This window comes from Marmota monax, unplaced genomic scaffold (assembly GCF_021218885.2).
Source record: "Marmota monax isolate L192 unplaced genomic scaffold, Marmota_monax_Labrador192_F-V1.1 WCK01_AAM20220418_F8-fsc00114, whole genome shotgun sequence".
NCBI lineage: Eukaryota > Metazoa > Chordata > Mammalia > Rodentia > Sciuridae > Marmota > Marmota monax.
In genome coordinates, this window is record NW_026694943.1 from 191513 (window position 1) to 210785 (window position 19273).

Consider the following 19273-nt stretch of genomic DNA (forward strand, 5'->3'; position numbering starts at 1 on the left):
AATGGAGGAAACACTGCAAGACAATGGCATAGGCAATGATTTTTTTACATAGCACAGGCAACCAAAGTAAGAATAGACAGATGAGAGTATATCAAATTAAGAAGCTTTCACGTTGCAAAGGAAACAAGAAGGAGGATTGAAACAATCTACAGAAAGAGAGAACATATTTGCAAATGATACATCCAACATATGTATATGATGTATATGACGACATCCAGAATATACAAGGTACTAAAACAGCCTGTTATGGTTTAGATATTAGGTGTCTTCCAAAGATCATGTGTGAGGCAATGCAAGAAGGTTTAGAGGAGAACTGATCGGGTATGAGAGCCTTAACCCAAGCAGTGAATGAATTCCCTGATGAGAATGACTGAGTGGAAACTGAAGGCTGGTAGGGTATGGCTGGAGGAGGTGAGTCATTGGGGACATGCCTTTGGCGTACATATTTTATATCTGACAAGAGGTGTGTGTCTCTGATGTCTAATCATCATGTGAGCTGCTTCTCTCCACCACACTCTTCCACCATGATGTTCTGCCTCACCTTGAGCCCAGGGGAATGGAGCCTGCTGTCTATGGATTGAGACCTCTGAAACCATGAGCCCACAAATAAACTTTTCCTCCTCTAAAATTGTTCTTGTCAGGTGTTTTAATCACAGCAGTGAAAAAGCTGACTAATACACAGCTGAACACCAATAAAACAAACCCAACTAAAAATGGGCTAAAAAATAACAGACAATTCTCTAAAGAAAACACACAAATGACCAACAAGTATATAAAAAAAGCACTCAATTTCAATTATAATCAGAGAGCTCCAACTCAATATCACAATGAAATATTATTTCACCCTAGGTAGAATGGCTATCATCAGGAAGACAATAACAGATGCTGGCAAGCATGCAGAGGAAAGGGAATTCTTGTACTCTATTGGTGGAAATGTAAAGTAGTATAGCCAATATGGAAAACTATTTGCAGATTCCTCAAAAAACTAAAAATAGAACTCCATATGATCCACTGATTCCTTTACTGGCCATATATCCAAAGGAGGTGACATTTTTATTCCCCTCAAAGAGGTGTGTGCACCTTTTTTCCTGTTACAGCAGTAGTCACAAAGACCAGTACATGGAATCAGCCTAGTTGCCCAGTTATCCTTTAGCAAGAAGAATGGATAAAGAAAATGCGATATCTTTACACAATGGAATGCTATTCTGCAAAAAAAAAAAAAAAAAAAAAAGAAAGAAAAGAAAGAAAAAAGAAAAAGAAAAAGAAAAAATGAGAGAAAGAGAAAAATAAGTTAGTTCTTGACCTCATAAATTCATGTTGGTTTTTAGAAATCTGATTTCTTCTTCTTTTGTTTTTTCATGAGGCATCCTTTTTATCGTCTGCTGTACAACTTTGGTAAAGAACCATTGTTAAATATTAAACTTACTAGCCCATGTTTGCAGGTACATTTTAATTAAAAAAATAGAATAGTTTGCTCTCTTTCTTTTCATGATTCTTCAAGACCATACAGTATGTTCCAGAATACTCACCTATGAGATTTCTCAATTCTTGGTACCTTATTATGTCACTCTTTTATTCTAATAGTTCTAAAGTCATTTAGCATAGCCAGCTCCTGTCTTATAATCCTAGCACTGGTTTATCTTTGATTTTCACTTGCCAATATCTCTCAGATGATTCTATAACTTTTTTTCTCTTAAAATTACAAACACAAGAGTCAATGTTTTGTTCTTTAAATGCATTAATACAGTAAACTCAAACACAAGAATAGCAATAAATCCGTGCATATTACACTTTGTGAATAAATATGCTTTTGCATATGTAATTTTTATTTGTCCCAAACATGATATCAAGAGTTTCTTATCAGTATTTGAATTCTCATCTCATTATGAATATTGAATTTCTGGATTATATCCCTAGATAGCTACTGAGATTTTATCTATTCATTCTGGATTGTGTGTATACAAATTTTTGTTTCTGGAAATCTAAAAGCATCAGAGTTTCCTCTGTAACAGAATAACTGGAAGACAACTCTTTTTATTCCTTATTAGGAGCATTTAGATTTACAAACCCTGAATTTCTTTGAAATTTTGCATCTTGTTATATCAAGCTGTGATTAATTGATTCTTTTGACAAAATATCCAATTATGTTGAACCAAACTTTTATCTATAATGAAGTAGTCAATTTCCTATATTCTTTAATAGTCTGTTTTCTCCAATCTCAAGAGCTCATCTCGGTATACGAATCCAGGCTCACTGGGATCAGATGCACTGTTACTTCCATAGCTTTCATTGCCATCTCAAGGGAACTCCACTTATGAATTCCTGATTTCTTCATCTCAGTATTTGAGAAAGATGTGTCTTTGAGAGTGGGAACTCAAATAAGAAGCCATTGAGCTATTCCAGAATGATGTAATCATTTTAAAATTTGCCTTAGGAAGCATTAGGGGAATTAAAAGAAAGCATAGAATTATCTATCACAATAAAGTACTTTATTTTATTTTTATGGAACCACACACACAAAAAAATGTTAATAATTTTCCTGAAAAAATTTAAGATGATACTTTCTAAGAGGAATTTCAAGGCCTACTGAAAGTGGTTCCATGTGTATTAAGAGATCTTGGGATCTATATGTATATCGAGATAGTAAAGCATTTTAATATTATAATCTATATTATACATTTAAGAGAACAGTGACAATATAAGTCCTGTCTGTGTAATTGCTCTTTCTTATAGAAGGGATACACATTTGTGGCTGAAGCATTTACTGGTGACATGTATGCAGCAAACTCTCGATGGAAGCTACGCCTCATTGGTTCTTACACTCCACTCCCATGCCTCTCCCGGGAATCACCTTGCAATACCTTCACCATAAAAGAAATCAGAGATTACTACATACCCAATGATAAGAAAATTTTATTCAGGTATAAGTATATGATAGATGGGGACAGGCATTATTTTAAAAATATTAATATTTCTGGATAAAAATTGATTCTGCAGGAAAATCCTGCATCAGTTTTGAATTTCAATTTCTATACTCATTTGGAAAGAATGAATTTAGAGTAATGTGATTACATGGGTGTTTCACAGGATCAAGACTACATGATTGCACATAATGTTAATGATGTTTTCTTAGACTTCATCTTACTTGACTTTAGTTACACATTCTCCTTGATACTTCTTTCTCCTTGTTCATCTCCATCTCTGCTCCATCTCAGTTCCTGGTGGGGTTTCTCTTCTACCTGTCACCTTGACCCTTTTATGCTCATCTATACTCTCCTTGAATATCCTGTGCATGGAATCCAAGCTCTTTCATTAGCTGGTTCTGTTGATTCTAATTCTGACATGTCTCTGCTCTCCCTCCTCTCTATTCTCAATGTCCCTGCACTACTTCAGGCCTTTATTATGTTTAAGCTATAAAACTGTTGTTTCTGGAATCTATGATTCCATTATATTCCATTTTTTACTCTATCATTCTCCCTTTATTCACTTATATATTCATACTTTATTCCAGAGCAATCACCTTTCTAATACTCATATTTAAATGTGATTTCCCTACCACAAAATCTTTGACAGTGTCTCACCAATTATAGAATAAAATCCAGATCACAAAGAATGGAGTTCATCAGCCTCATCCAGTCATCAAGCACAGTGAAACCTCTCCCTGGAACTAAAGAGCTCATCCTGACATATAGATCATACAGTTTTATTGTGTATTTGTTTTTCCTCTTATCATGGGATATTCTCTCTCCACTTCTACACTTGGAAAATTTTATCATTTTAATAATAATATTCATCAACAAAATCTTTGCATTAAAGACTCTAGATATAGTTCATTCAGGTGATGTTCAAGTCCTTTATTCTTTCTGAGAATATGACATACAAATTTTAGCTAATTACCTTCCCATGAACTTCTATGTGAATTGACATTAATGGAAGGCCAAACCCATGTCTTCAATGTGGGACTTAGCACAGCACCTGATACATAATTGGCCTTCATTAAATATTTGTTGGTGTTGAGTGCATTGTTGGAATACTAATTTTCTCTCTTGCATTTGTCTCACACATGAGCTTTTATGGGATAGTTCACATTTAAACCACAACATACTATTATGCACAGAAAATTTGGAAAATATATAAATATATTACTAAGTAAAGAAAAGTCATCCATAACCAGACAACCTAGAAATGACTATTGTTAGAATTTTGTTGTATTTTAATATAGTGTCCCAGTTGAACATTATTAGAATCATAACTGGAGTTTTATAATTCTGATCATTTTAAGTAGCATTATAGAGTTCCACACACTGGGCTTAAACAACAGAAGTGCATTGTCTCACAGCTCTGGAAGCTCCAAGTCTGAAATCACGGTGTCAGCAGGGTGGGTCACTCTTGAGGGCTGTGCAGAGAATCTGTCCTTTCACTTTTCCTGGCATCCTGTGGTTTGGTGATAATTGCTGGTGCTACCTGGCTTGTGGATCAGCACCCCAATCTCTGCTTCAATTTCTGCATGGTGTTTCTCTTATGTGACTCTATTCCTAAATTCCCCCTCTTTATTATAAAACCACCAGTTATGTTCCATTAGGACTCTTTCCCAAATGACCTCATTTTAACTTGATTACCTCTGAAAACTCCTGTCTCCAAATAATGTGACATTGTGAGACATGGGGTGGTGAGAACTATAAAACATCTTTTGTGAGAGGAGGTGACGCATTTCAGTCCATTATAGTGACCTGGATCTGGAGAGAGGAAAAAGATTTTAACAAATCAAGGCAAAAACTGAGAGCCTTGATTTATTGGAATACCTGGGGCTTGACAAATATTTGGATAGTGCCATTTATGCAGTAGAGGATACAGAGGGAGAAAGTCATGTGTAAGGTGGTGGTCAACAGGAAGACAATTAACTCCTTCCTAGCTGTTTAATAGAGTAGACAAGCAAAATAGCCACGTGACACGGGTATATGGTTGGTAGGACACTTTTGTTTGGGAATTGTTTTTCTGTTTTGGCTTGTGGGGTACCCAGGAAATTGTATAAAATGAGAATCAGACTCAGAAAAGAACATTAGGATTCTCTTGATATTTGTGGGAATGTCAATGTCTGAGAAGCCTGAAAAGAGCAGTCCTGAAAAAAAGAGGGAATGTTGCTCTGCTCATGGGGGGGATTTTTAAAGCAGGAGGAAATGAAGGTAGACTCAACCCTGTCAGGTTCTCTTGAGAGGTCAAGGAAGACGAGAACTGAAGTTTGTATACAGTAGTGATAAGCTGCTTGACACCTTGACAAGAACACGTTTAGCGCCTGGGTTGGTGACAGAGCAGACTGCAGAAAGTGACATGGTGAGAAGAGCAGAAGTAGGTGATCTACCGAGATGGCTCCCAAAAAGGAAGTGTGGCCATCCGGACTGCAAGGTGGATGTATTTGCTTCAACTGCACATGTAGGAATGTTAATGACAAGGAGGAACAAAGAGAGGGTGTTTATGATACAGGTAGCAGGATACTCAGAAGGGCAAGTTTGTAGAGAAGTGGAAAGTTGATAAAGTCCTGAGCATTTGTAAGGAATCACTAGAAATAGAAAAATGAAAACAAAACAAAATAAGACAAAACAAACAAGGCCCCTACAACTCTTCAGTGGCACCAGGGAGGAGTTAGAAAGTATGGGTTAGATTGCACGTTTTAGATTTTGAGGTTTCTCATATATACGGAAAAGGGTGAGGGTGGAGGCTGTGGGTGCTATTTCAGCTTCTCTGTGTGTTTGATCAAATGAGAACACTGAAGAGTGATGCATGGAAGGCTTCTGCCTCTGTAAGCTGTGCTCTTTGTGCAACGTGAAGGAGGATCTGATGGAATGAGTTGGTGTGGTAGTAGCAGGTTGCAGCTCTATGAAGTATGGTGGCTTTTGGGTCTGTCAAGTTTCAAAAGTGGCTCATCATATCCAAACAAAAAGATGCATTTCCTACTTGGGGATTTAAGGATGATAAAAGTAGACTCATTTTGTTTCACCCTACCATGTTGGGATCCTTTGCTAAAGAGGACTTCACAGCATGGTTTTACTTTTTGACAATGCTTTTAGAAAATTATGCCATTTTGTTTACTGACTTGAAGAAAAACAATGCACTTGCTTATGAAGTTCATATTTTTCCCAATAGGTATTGTGTTAAAGTGGCATTACAGCATCCTCTTACAATACAGGTACGTACATCCAAGCCAGACGTATTCATCAAGCTTCAGGTGCTAGAAAATGAAGAAACCATGGTGAGCTCCATTGGAAAAGGCCAAGCTCTCATCCCAGTATTTAACTTCCTGGGGAGTGAGAAAACTGTGAGCTCCCAGTGTAAGTGTGCCTTTTGGACAGCGGGATCTGGATCCATAAATTATGTTTTTTGTAACATTTTTTAAAGGTTTAAAGATAAGACAGCAAGTTACCATCTAAATCAGTAAAAATTGGTAGTAGAATAAAATATTTTTTAAAAAAAACATTATTTGATGCCACTGACATTTGTGTTTCAAATTAGGCTATGACTATCAGCAGACTGGTTGTAATTATACTTTAAAGACTCTTCACCTTGAAGAAAAATAAAAATTTATTTTCTTCTTTATGGGCTTTAATAAGAAGAAGAATGTTCTCATTTTGAAAGACCTTTTGCCTTTCTTTTATTTCTAATTTATTGTTTTTTATAATATTCTATTTATTAAAATTAATATAAGTTTAAAATTAGGTTATTACTTTCTCTTATAGAGTTTTTTTCTGTTCAATACAAGATTCTAGACTTTAAATAGAGGATACAATCTACTTACATTTGATTTGATATGCAGAATTTTTTTCTGCCATCCTGTTATATTTCTCTAATTGATTATATCTTCTACTTGACCTTTGCATAGCTATTTGGTTATCAGCATGCTTCCTGGGTGCTGCTTCCAAATAGAGCTGGTGTTGATTATCTTAAGTGTGCTAGCAAACTGCTAAAAATAAATTTCTTTTTATATATAAAATAAGTTTTGTACCTATTTCCAGTCTAATATGTATATGTGGGCTTTTTGAGGGTTGGTTATATCTGGACCTACCAAGCAATATAGACATTAACTGGTGACACAGACTATTGACCTCTTTCCTTCTCTCCCTAACAACTGTGGGTGGGCAAGGTTAGGAAGAGTGGGCTGAGCTGCAGGCCACTGCAAATACTCTGATATCCAACCACTTTACACAGAAATTAGTAGTGTGAGCCTTTTTCTTTTCCTAATACAATGTTCTATCCAAAACAACAGTACAACTAAATGTTCAACATCTCCAGCAATTAGAGAAATGAAAATTAAAACTATACTGAGATTCCATGCCATTCTAGTCAGAATGTTAACTTACGAAGAACACAACTAATAATAAATGTTGGCAAGAATGTGGGGGAGAAGTTTCACTCGTACATTGCTGGTGGGACTGCAAATTGGTGCAACCACTCTGTAGAGCAGTATGGGGATTCCTCAAAAAACTAGGGATGGAACCACCATTTGACCCAGTTATCTGACTCCTCTGTATATATACAAAGGATTTTAAATCAGTATACTACTGTGACACAGCCACATCAATGTTTATAGCAGCACAATTCACAATAGCTAAGCTATGGAGCCAACCTAGGTGCCCTTCAACAGATGGATAAAGAAAATGTGGTATATGTACAAGATGAAGTATTACTCAGCCATAAAGAAGAATAATTTTATGACATTTGCTGGTAAATGGGTGGAAATGGAGACTATCATGCTAAGTGAAATAAGCCAATCCCCCAAACCAAAGGTTGCATGCTTTCTCTGATATGTAGAAGCTAACCCATGTAATGGTGGCAGGTAGTGGGGAAAACAGAAGTTTAGTGGAATAGACAAAGGGCAATAAAGGGATGTAAGGGGGATAGGAAAAGGACAGGAAGTGGAATGAATCTCACATAATTTTCCTAAACACAGGAGTACACCACAGTGAATCTCAACATCGTGTATATCCACAAGAAATTAATTTAAAAATAAGTAAATAAAAATAACAACAAAGCCAGATGCAGCGGCTCAGACCTGTAATTCCAGCGGCTTGGGAGGCTGAGACAGAAGGATTGAGAGTTTAAAGCCAGCCTCACAAACCACGAAGCACTAAGCAACTCAGTGAGACCCTGTCTCTAAATAAAATACAAATAGGGCTGGGGATGTGGCTCAGTGGTGGAATGTCCCTGAGTTCAATTCCCGGTAATAAAAAATTTAAAAAAATAAAATAAAAAATAACAATAACAGCAACAACGACAAACAATAAAGAAGAAAGCCCATGAAGCTTACTTAAATAACAGGTGCACAAAACAGTAAGGATCCTTTTGCTCAGTCCACAGAATATTTCTAAATGATGTCTATATAAGTGGGATTTTAAAAGGCAATTTTATTTTTTAATTTAATGGATTTAATGATTTTAATGATTAAAATATTTATGTGTGTTTTTGTCATGTATATAACTTGAGTGAATTTCTATGCACACATTACACCCATATTTTAATGAGTTTCCCTATTCTTATTAAACTATCCTTTTTATTCTAGAGAGCCCTTCATCAAATATATACTTTGCAAATATGATCTTCTAATCGAAGCCTTTTCTTTTTAATTCCTTAACAGTAAACTTTTAGTACAGAATCTTTTAATTTTGATAAAGCCAAAGTTGTTGTTTTTAAAAAATTACAAGAATTTTTTTGTTTCATTTAATAAAAAATTGCTTCATCTAAGATGATAAATAATTTATTTGATGACTCATTTTATAAGTTGTATAATATTAACATATGTTTACTTTTATGATCCATCTTGAAATAATTTCTATGTATGATATCAGGAATGAGGTAAATGTTCTTTTTACTCCCATGTGGATATCCAGTTGTCTTAGCATTGTATGTTGGAAATAAAATATTTTACCTATTGAATTACCTTGATAGTATTCAAAAATCAATTGACCACGTCTGTGTGAGTCTACTTTTAGACTCTGTTTTAATCAATTGATTTAATATCTATTTTACTCTGAAAACACATTTGCTTGAAAATCTTAGCTTTCAATTTTTATTTTTGCTTGTGTTGAATTTGGAGAGCTTAACAAAATTTGAGTTTTTCTGGCTCGTGAATATGGGTGTATCTCCCAATTTATTTTAGTCTTCTATTTCTGTCAGCAATTTTCATATTGCCAATGAGCAGATTTTGCAATACTTTTTTAAAAATTTATTTCTAAGTATTTTACTTTTATAGGATTTCCATCTAGGACTAAAAATACGTACATCATACCATTGATATCTGCATTACTTTCCTTGGGTTGCTTTAGCAAACTAGATTAGTTAAATTAGTTACCCATGATAAAGTCTGGTTCAAAAATCTTAAATGGAAAATTCTAGCAATAGCAATTTATCTTGTGCCATTTTGAGTAGTCTGATAAAATCTTGCACCATTTTTCTTTGTCCTGCCCAAGATGCATATCATCCCTTTTTCCAGTGTGTCCTCACGTTATACACTACATGACCATTAGTCACTTAGTGCCTATCTAGCTTATCAGGTCATCATTGATCTTTGTCATAGTATCACAGTGTTTAGGTTCATGTAACCCTTATTTTACTTAATAATAGTCCCAATACCCAAGACTAGTGATGTTGGAAATTTGGATTTGGAAAGTGTTTCCTTTAAGTGAAAATGTGAAAGTACAAATACTTTAAGTGAGAGAGAGAGAGAGAGAGAGAGAGGAAGAAAGACAGACAGACTACATCCACACAACTCTTAATACAGTATGTTATTATATTTTGTTATTATAATTAATCTCTTATTGTTCTTAACTTATAATTTTATCATATATATGTGAATGAAAGATTTTTTTTCTTTTATTGATTGCCCATCTTAGATTTTTTTTGGTGCTGTTGTTCTAATTAGTTATGCATGACAGCAGAATGCATTATGACTCATTATACACCAATGGAACACAACTTTTCTTTTCACTGGTTATATGCGATGCAGATTCACAACATTTGTGCAATCATACATCTACATAGGATAATAATGTACATCTCATTCCATCAACTTTGCCACCCCCATACCCCCTACCTTCCCCTCTGCCCAATCCAATGTTCCTCCATTCTTCCCTTGTCACCTCCCCACCCCCACCCCCTTTATGCATCAGCATCCACATATCAAACATTTGGCCTTTGGTTTTGGGGGATTGGGTTTATTTTGCTTAGCATGATATTATCCAACTCCTTCAATTTACCTACAAATGCCATAATTTCATTATTCTTTAAGGCTGAGTAATATTACATTGTGTGTATATATATCCGAGTTTCTTTATCCACTCATCTATTGAAGGGCATCTAGGATGATTCCACAGTTTAGCTATTGTGAATTCATCTGCTATAAACATTGATGTGGCTGCATCACTGTACAATGCCAATTTTAAGTCTTTTGGGTGTATATTGAAGAGTGGGATAGCTGGGTCAAATGGTGGTTCCATTCCAAGTTTTCTAAGGAATCTCCATACTGCTTTCCAAAGAGGTTGCACCAGTTTGCAGTCCCACCTGCAATGTATGAGTGTGCCTTTTCCCCCTACATCCTCTTCAACATTTATTGTTGTTTGTATTCTTGATAATTGCCATTCTGACTGGGGTGATATGAAATCTTAGAGTAGTTTTGATTTGCATTTCTCTAATTGCTAAAAATGTTGAACATTTTTTTTTCATATATTTATCGATTGATTGTATTTCTTCTTCTGTGAAGCGTCTGTTCAGCTCCTTAGCCTATTTATTGATTGGGTCATTTGTTTTTTCAGTGTTAAGTTTTTTGAGTCATTTATATATCCTGGAGATTAGTGTACTATCTGATGTGCATGTGGTAAAGATTTTCTTCCACCCCGCAGGCTCTCTCTTTACATTACTGGTTGTTTCTTTTACTGAGAAAAAGCTTTTTTAGTTTAAATCCATTTCAATTTTTGATTCTTGATTTTATTTCTTGTGCTTTAGGAGTCTTGTTAAGGAGATCAGGTCCTAAGCCAACATGATGAAGATTTGGGCCTCCTTTTTCTTCTATTAGGCTTAAGGTCTTTGGTCTAATTACTAGGTCCTTCACCCACTTTGAGTTGAGTTTTGTGCAGGGTGAGATAGGGGTTTAATTTCATTTTGCTGCATATGGAGTTCCGGTTTTGCCATCACCATTTGTTGAAGAGGCAACCTTTTCTCCAATGTGTTTTTAGATCCTTTGTCTAGTATGACATAACTGTATTTATATAGGTTTGTTTCTGTGTCTTCTAAGGAAATATCATCTTAGAGTTTGTTACTAACCTCAGTTTCAGGCATCAAACAGGAGTCTAGGAACATATCCCTATAGATTAGGAGAGACTATTGTACTACAATCTGGGTAACTTAACAAACAAACAAAAAATATTCTCTCACCATTCTGGAAGACCGAAAATCTTCACAAGGCTCATGTCTTTCTTTATGATTCTGTATCTTCTTCTTTTCTGATTCTTCAAGGACACCATTGTTGGATTTAGCATGAGTATAATTCCAGACTGATGTCATCTCAGGATCCATCCTTTAATTACAGATACAGCTACCCTATGTCAATTAAAGTCATATACTGAGGTTCTGTGTGTATGTACTTGTTTTGTGAGGGTCACTTTTTAATCTACTGCAATATCATACCATTAGCCTCTATCCATTATTCCACTCCATGTTTCTTTTTAGATTATTTCTATTACTTATCTTCAAGTTCACTGATCTATTATTCTCAATTTGATAGGAAATTATATTTCATACATAGTTAAATATAGATTTATTTTGATTCTTTATATATTTTATTTTTCTTGTTGGTGTTCACCATTTTTCGTTAGATAGTCTCATCTTTTCCCTTAACAACTTATGCAAAAGTTTTTTATTTTGTGTATGTGTGGTACTGGGGATTTAACCCACAGAGACTTTTTTTTTTTTTTTGCCATTGAACTACATCCTTAACCTTTTTATTTTTTATTTTGAGACAGGGTCTAGCTGAGTTGCCAAGGGTGGGTTCAAACTTGTAATTCTTCTACCTTAGCTTCCCACATAGCTGGGATTACAGGTGTGTTAAATCCATCATCTATGTCAGCTATGTATCTCCTTTTTTTTTTTTGCACCAAGGATTGAACTCAGGGCACTCAACCACTGAGCTACATCACCAGCCCTATTTTGTATTTTTTATTTAGACACAGGGTCTCACTTGCTTAGTGCCTCACTAAATTGCTAGGGCTGACTTGAACTCACAATCCTCCTACTTCTACTTTTGTTGACTTTATTTTTCAGATGTGGTCACATTTCCTGTTTCTTAATAGATCAATTATGTGTTGTACATTGTGCATGCAACATTGTTAATGATCTACATTATGCTCTCCTCATTGAAAGAATGTTGAACTATGTTCTGGAAGTTAGTTAATTTATTAACAATTTAGCATGCTTCTACCAAGATTTGATCATGAGATATTTTGAATCCAGTCCTGAGTTGCCATTACTCTAACATCAGGCTAACTCTGTTCTTGAAGCTTGGACTTCCTTGGGTCTCAACAGCATATTCTGTGTGTTTATTAAATTCACTTCATTTTGGCAGGTGAGAACATCAATATCTCTCAATACTGTGCAACTAACAGAATCTCCATTAACTCCCCACTCCTGCTCCCAGATCTCTTCTAGTAGTTATGATCTGCCAGGAGTTATTTAGTGTTTGTAAAAAGGAAGTTCAGAATTCAGCAAAAGATTCAAATGAACTCCTGTGTATATCCTAAGCTCCTCTGCTGCTCAGATATGTCTCTTTGCTTACTCAGTTGACAAACTATAGTTCTTTCGAACTCCATATTTATTTCTGAACCTAGCAGAATTACTGCTCAGGACTGCACCTTCCTGTGTCTGCCTGAGTGCTTTCAGACAGAAATCTGGGGAAGTAGAGAGATCACCTTGTACATTTTCTTACTCTCAAGGATTACAGTCCTGGACTGTATATTGTCCAGTTGCTGAAAAGAGTTGATTTATAAGTTTTGTCCAATTTCATCATTCTTTTTATGATAGGAGAATGTGTCCAGTGCCCATTATTCAGTCATAACTAGAAATGGAATTTCTTTCTCATTCACTTAATGTACCTCCAAGTATATTTGAAAAATTAATTAATAACATTTAATACCTTTCTGTTTTTATTGCTCCCAGTGGTACTTATATCATCTGTTCATTACAAAATAATTAATATAGAAATTAAAAATTAAAGGAAACCACTTGCCTGGTGTGTGGTGTCATTCATGCAACAGCAAATGAATAAGAGATTGTAACATATTCTTTTAGCAATCAGTGGTTGTTCAGAATATGTAGTACTCTATGCAGGTCACATATTATTAGAGTAGATTTCTTTAAAGCCAGAATATTCCAAAGAATCCAGTGGTGGTAGTTTTTATCTTGTTAAGATAAACCTCTCCCTCTGAACATAATATAAAGGGATATAACTGTTTTAGTAATAGTTGTGCATATCACATATTAATATTATACTTACTGTTTCTCTCATTCAGCTAGCAAGCAAATTCTTTCAAGTCACCTATCAACCAAAAAAGAGCCAGAAGTATATTCTAAGAAGAAATCTGCACAGGGAAGTCAGAAATCCTATAAGAGTAGACCTGGAAGTGCAATAGTAGATACTGGTCAGCCTCTGGTGGAGGAGGAAGTGGTCACTATGTCATCTGTAGAAGAAAATTCTAGCACACCACAGCAGGTATATTAACATTAAAAATTATCACTCAATTGCACTGCTCCTAAAAAAATCTAACAATAAAATAATTCTCTTCCTAGAAGTTGTCAAATACTTTCTATCTGCTATGCCATCAGTGAACAACCTGAATTGAAGAATGAGACTTTCTTGAACAGTTTCTCTATGCTAAGATCTTTAATCAAATGGCAAACTTAACCTCTATGCCAACCATAGGATGTATATGTAATCATGTTAGTTTGAAAATAAGTTATAATACATACCACTAAAGGTCATATTCTTATAACAATTACACATTAATAAAAGGTGAGTGTATGTGACCCAAGTTAGAAAGGAAAAAAAGACAATGCATTTATTTTAAAACAGCAGAATAAAATATGGCACAGCCATTGGAAACAATAGCATAAAATAGTAAAAGGAATTGATAAGAAAATAAGGTGCCAGAAATATATCATAATATGACAGTAATTACAATAAATATCAACCTAATAATCAACTGAAAAGCTACAGTTCTAAAGTTATATAAAAATAATATTCAAATATAAGTAGTTCTAAATAATACTTTTAAATAAAAGGTCACAGATAATGTAAAGACAAAATGAGAGGAAAATGTATCTGGTAAACATTAATCAAGAGAGAGCTATAATAATAATTTAAATGTCATAATACATAGACTTCAACAGGGATAGTATATGAAAATTAAAAAAACAAATAAATAAAGTAGATATGACATTAAGTAACACAGAGGCACTTAACTACCAAGAGACAATAAATAAGACTCAAAAACTTTGATCACAGGGGAAAAAAAAGATAAGTGTACAATTCACAATTGAAGACTTTAATGCATGTCTTTCACAAACTAATAAATCAAGCTGAAAAACAAAATGAGAATGGTCGTGCATATATTTGTCAGCTTTTCACCTCTGTGACAAAAATACCTGAGAGTAACAGCTTAGAGGAGGAAGTCATTTTGGGCTTATGGGGTCAGATTTCTTAATACACTGTCATCCAACTCCATTGCTCTGGGTCCAGGGCAAGGGAGAACATCATGATGGAAGGGTATGGTTGAAGAAAACTGCTCAGCTCAAGGTAGCTGGGAAGCAGAGAGGGTGGTTGAGGTATCAGAGACAAAATACAAACCCCAAAGTCATCCCCCAAGTGACCTAGCCACAGTACTCCTTTCAAATAATTAATCCATGAAATGAACCTCTGAACATTGCTCCATTGTCTTACAAGTGAGCTTTTGGAGGGAAGTCCTTATCCAAATCATAACAGTGATGATTTGAAAAATTTAATTACGTATCTAATTATGTAGATATGTATATAAAACACCAAGAAAACAGATAACACAATTTTTCTTAGCACATTTTTAAAAATCCAGACCGTGTAATAAGCAATTAGTGGATTAAAATCCAATAAAATCCAAGTTATCTGTACTATGTAGTTATGTTTTCTTAGCATAATGCAATAAAATAGAAATTAATAATTAATGGATAGTGTGAAAGTCCCCAATGTGAAAATTAGATAAAATATATCAAATAAGAAATTATGCAAAGTATAGCACTCAATGATTATTTGAAAACTTTCAAATTGAAAAATTTAAGCAACATCTAAATACAACATCTAAAGTAGCATTTAGTGTAATATTGACTTTTAGATTAATTAATAAGGAGGTATGAATGATTAGAACTGTGTGGGCTTAGCTATTAAAAAGGAAAGGATTCAAGATCAACTCAAAGCTGAAGAATGATTTTAATAATTAGGTCAGAAATCAATGAGATGGTGAGCAAAACGCAAAAAAAAATCAATAAACCCTAAGTACTTATTTCTAAGATTAATAAAGTAAATATACTTCTAGTAAAATCAATCAATTAAACAGAGAGAAGATATAAATTAGCCAAATGCAAAATTTAAAAATACAGTTGATGTATAACTACACCCTATAGGTGTTTTTAATGCTATTACTATTATAAACAACTCTATGCTAGCAAATTTAAAACCTGGCAGGGATGGGGGTTGGGAAATACACAAATTCCTGTGTGGGAAGAGGAGGTGGAGAATATCAATAGTTGATTCATAAGAAAATCTTAATAAAAGAACAAAAAGTTATAAAATTAAATAGGTAATCAACATCTCCCAAGACTCCCCTTGTCAAAGTGCCAAAAGCCATGTCGATCAGACTTTCAAGGAGTAAGTTATTCCAAAAATCAGAAGAAAAGTTTAAACTTTCCAATCCTTTTAAGAGATTACTGTAATCCTGATTCCAAAACTAGATAAGAGTAACACAAGATAAATGCGTAAATTTTATTTATAAAAATGGATGAAGAAGTATAGATAACAGATAATCAGTTCTAATGTGCCAGGCAGTCAGGGAGCATTCATCTCAGGAGTTCAGGAGTGGCTTGCAATTAAAAAAATGTGTCAGTATAAGTCACCACAGTAACAGATTAGATGAGAACAATCGGATAACCCTGAAACATTTGATAAAGTTCAACAACCTTTGGGTATTTTTCAAACATTCTCTTATCAAACTAGGCATAGAACTTCTAAACTGCAAATGTTACATACCAAAAATCTTGAAATTAATTGAGAAATCTTATATACAAAAGCAATATATGAACATACAAAATTAAAGTGCATTTCTACTAAAATTAGGATAAGAATGCTCACTATCATTGTTGATATTTAATGATACTGGAACATTATGATGGTGGAAAGTTAGAACAATGAGAAGAAACAAAATAGAAATTCCACTTCAAAGAATTACTGAGTTATTTACAGACTTATATGACCAAAGAAACCAACAGAATAGACAAATTCAGAATTAACAAGAGATTTTAGGAAGATTGGCAAGACATTACTAATAGCAAATTCTTGTATATTTACTTATTTACCAACTATGTACCTGTTACAGTGTATGTACATTGATCTTTAATCCTCCCATCATCTTTTGAAGTAAACAGTTTCACTCTCTCCATGTGACAGTTGAGGAACCAAGAGCACATAGACCTTAAGTGATTTGTTCAATGCCAAATACCAGGTGTGTGCTAAAACTGAACCTGAACTCAGACAGATCCAACTGGTGAGGCTATACCCTTACTCACCATGCTCTGCTGCTTCTACAACTATAGCACTCAGTAGCCTTCCTCTACAAGCAGCACTAATGCATCAGACAGTAGAATGTGCCAACTCTTGCAACAGCAGCAAGTATCTAGACCATAACTTAACCAAAAATACACAAAGTTCTCTACATAGAAAAACTTGATCCTTTAGTAAAGGTCATTGAGGTGATTAGAACAACTAAAGAATATAGATGGCTTCTCTAACACAGGAAAGCAGTCCATGCTTTTCAATAAGGTGTCATAATGGTCTTAAGACATCCTTTATTCCCCCAATTAATTTTTAAATTCGATGTGGTGCTAATCAAGATTCCCACTGTGTTTTTCAGAATAGGAATGAATCAAAACTCACAAACAGTTAAGTCCACTTTAAAAAAGAAAAGCAAAGATAGGGGACATCCCTTTCTAAATATTAAGACAAACTAAATAGTCATTGCAATAAAATAATATTAGTACAAGAACACATAAATGAAGCAGTAGGAGAAAAACTAGAAACAGATCATGTTTCTATGAAAATTTGATACAGTATTAAGATGATATCATAAATCCAAGGAGGAAAGGTAATCCATCAAGTAGATGGTACTACAGAAATGACCTCTACAAAGACAGAAATAAAACCAGACCAAAAACTAACTCCATGAATAAAGGTGGACTCCAAAGGTATTTTAGATTTAATTGTGAAATTTTACTCCACAAAAGCAGTAAATGATGATGTAGGAGGCCATTTTTGTGCCTGAGCACAAAGAAAATCCTAAAAGTCAGAGAATGAAAAAAACTACTCAAATTCTTTAATAATTTGAAAACTGCAAAATACAGCAGCAGTGAGATTTCACTTTATACCCACTGTACTGGCAAAAAATAGAAACAGAAAATGGCCAGGCATAAGTGGAGATATGAGAGTGTAAACTTTTTAAATATATATTTATTTTATTTTTTTAGCTGTAGTTGGACACAATACCTTTATTTTATTTTTATGTGGTGCTGAGGATCAAACCCAGGGTCTTGCACATGCGAGGTGAGCACTCTACCACTGAGCCACAAGCCCAGCCTCGAGAGTGTTAAACTTATGAAGTGTTGTGCAATAGAGTTTGAGAACATCCAGTGTTATTGAATTAAATTATGAGCATATAATAAGGAAAAGTATATACTTATCACATGCCCAGTGTAACAAATTCTATTATGTACATATTGTGTATATTCCTATTGCTTATTCTTAAACACTGTGTTTTATTTCACAGAACTACAAGTATATCATACAGTGCTTGATATTGTATAATAGTTGGCCTCTCACTGAAAGTCAGCAGATATTTGTTCAAGCACTAAAAGAATTAGAGAAAAGTGATAACAAAGGTATGTCACCCTAAATGTTTGTATGCGCATGTTGCGTTTCATATAAATATTTAATACTAAGTGGATCACATAATTATTAGAACTGTTGTCTATAATTTATCTCCTGTGACCTGCCATATTTCCCATTGTGTTAATTATGTTTCACATTATTACTGCCTAGTTCCTGAAAAACAAAATACATGATTATTTAGGCCAATTTAAACACATTTTATATAATTTGCAAAAATTACATATTGATTATACCTTAGCATTTTCAAGAAACACACAGGAAACTTTATTACATTTTAAAATTATATTTGTCTGTAGTTATTGGAAAATCATAAAACTAAAGTCAAGCTCTTCAAATATTAACAAATCTTTCAATTACAGATTGGGATGAAGTGTGTGTTTTCTATTTATGTGCTCAAATTGAAGCCCAATTGCCTAATAAAATAATACATGTACATTATTTTTAAAATAAAATAAAACTACACAAAACAAGAGAGAATAACATCAAAAGTAAAAGCTCCCTGATCCTATAAGCCTTAGTTCTAACATTCCATGCTAGACCACATCAGAGCTTCCTTGGTATTTTGTAGAGTTTTTAGTGCACATCTATCATACACGTGACAAGACAAACCCTCTGCTCTTATCATCCTCTAACAGTGTTCAGTAATTTCCCCTTTTCCCAATTTCCTTTCTGTGGTTTTAGTCATCAGTGGTCAACCATTAACTGAACATATTACCACAGTGCAATAAGGAATTAAGGTATTTTGAGAGAGACCACATTCACGTAACTTTTAATATGGTATATTACATGTTATAATTATTGACTTTTATTTTTACTTATTTTTGTCAATTTCTTATTGCACCTAATTTGTTAAACTTTATTGTAGGTATGTATACATAGGAACAAACATTATATATAAATATATAGAGAGTTTGGTACTAACTGTGGTTCCAGGCTTCCACTGAGGATCTTGGAACATATTCTCCGCAGATAAGGGGGAACTTACTGTCTAAATTCCCCTACTAGAATGGAAACCTGGGAGGCAAGGAGTTCTGTCTATGTTTGCTTTTCTGA

At 34.2% G+C, this 19273-nt stretch overlaps 1 protein-coding gene across 6 annotated transcripts in view; it reads left to right on the top strand.

Annotated features, from left to right (window-relative positions):
- Window positions 1–19273, top strand: part of Adgb (androglobin) — a 170528-nt gene that overhangs the window by 114765 nt on the left and 36490 nt on the right. For all 6 annotated transcript variants that reach the window (XM_046427449.2, XM_046427450.2, XM_046427451.2 and 3 more), the window contains 4 exons: window positions 2734–2921; window positions 6142–6326; window positions 13548–13747; window positions 18099–18210. In XM_046427449.2, coding sequence (XP_046283405.1) covers window positions 2734–2921; window positions 6142–6326; window positions 13548–13747; window positions 18099–18210 — 685 coding nt within the window. The remainder of the gene's footprint in view (window positions 1–2733; window positions 2922–6141; window positions 6327–13547; window positions 13748–18098; window positions 18211–19273) is intronic.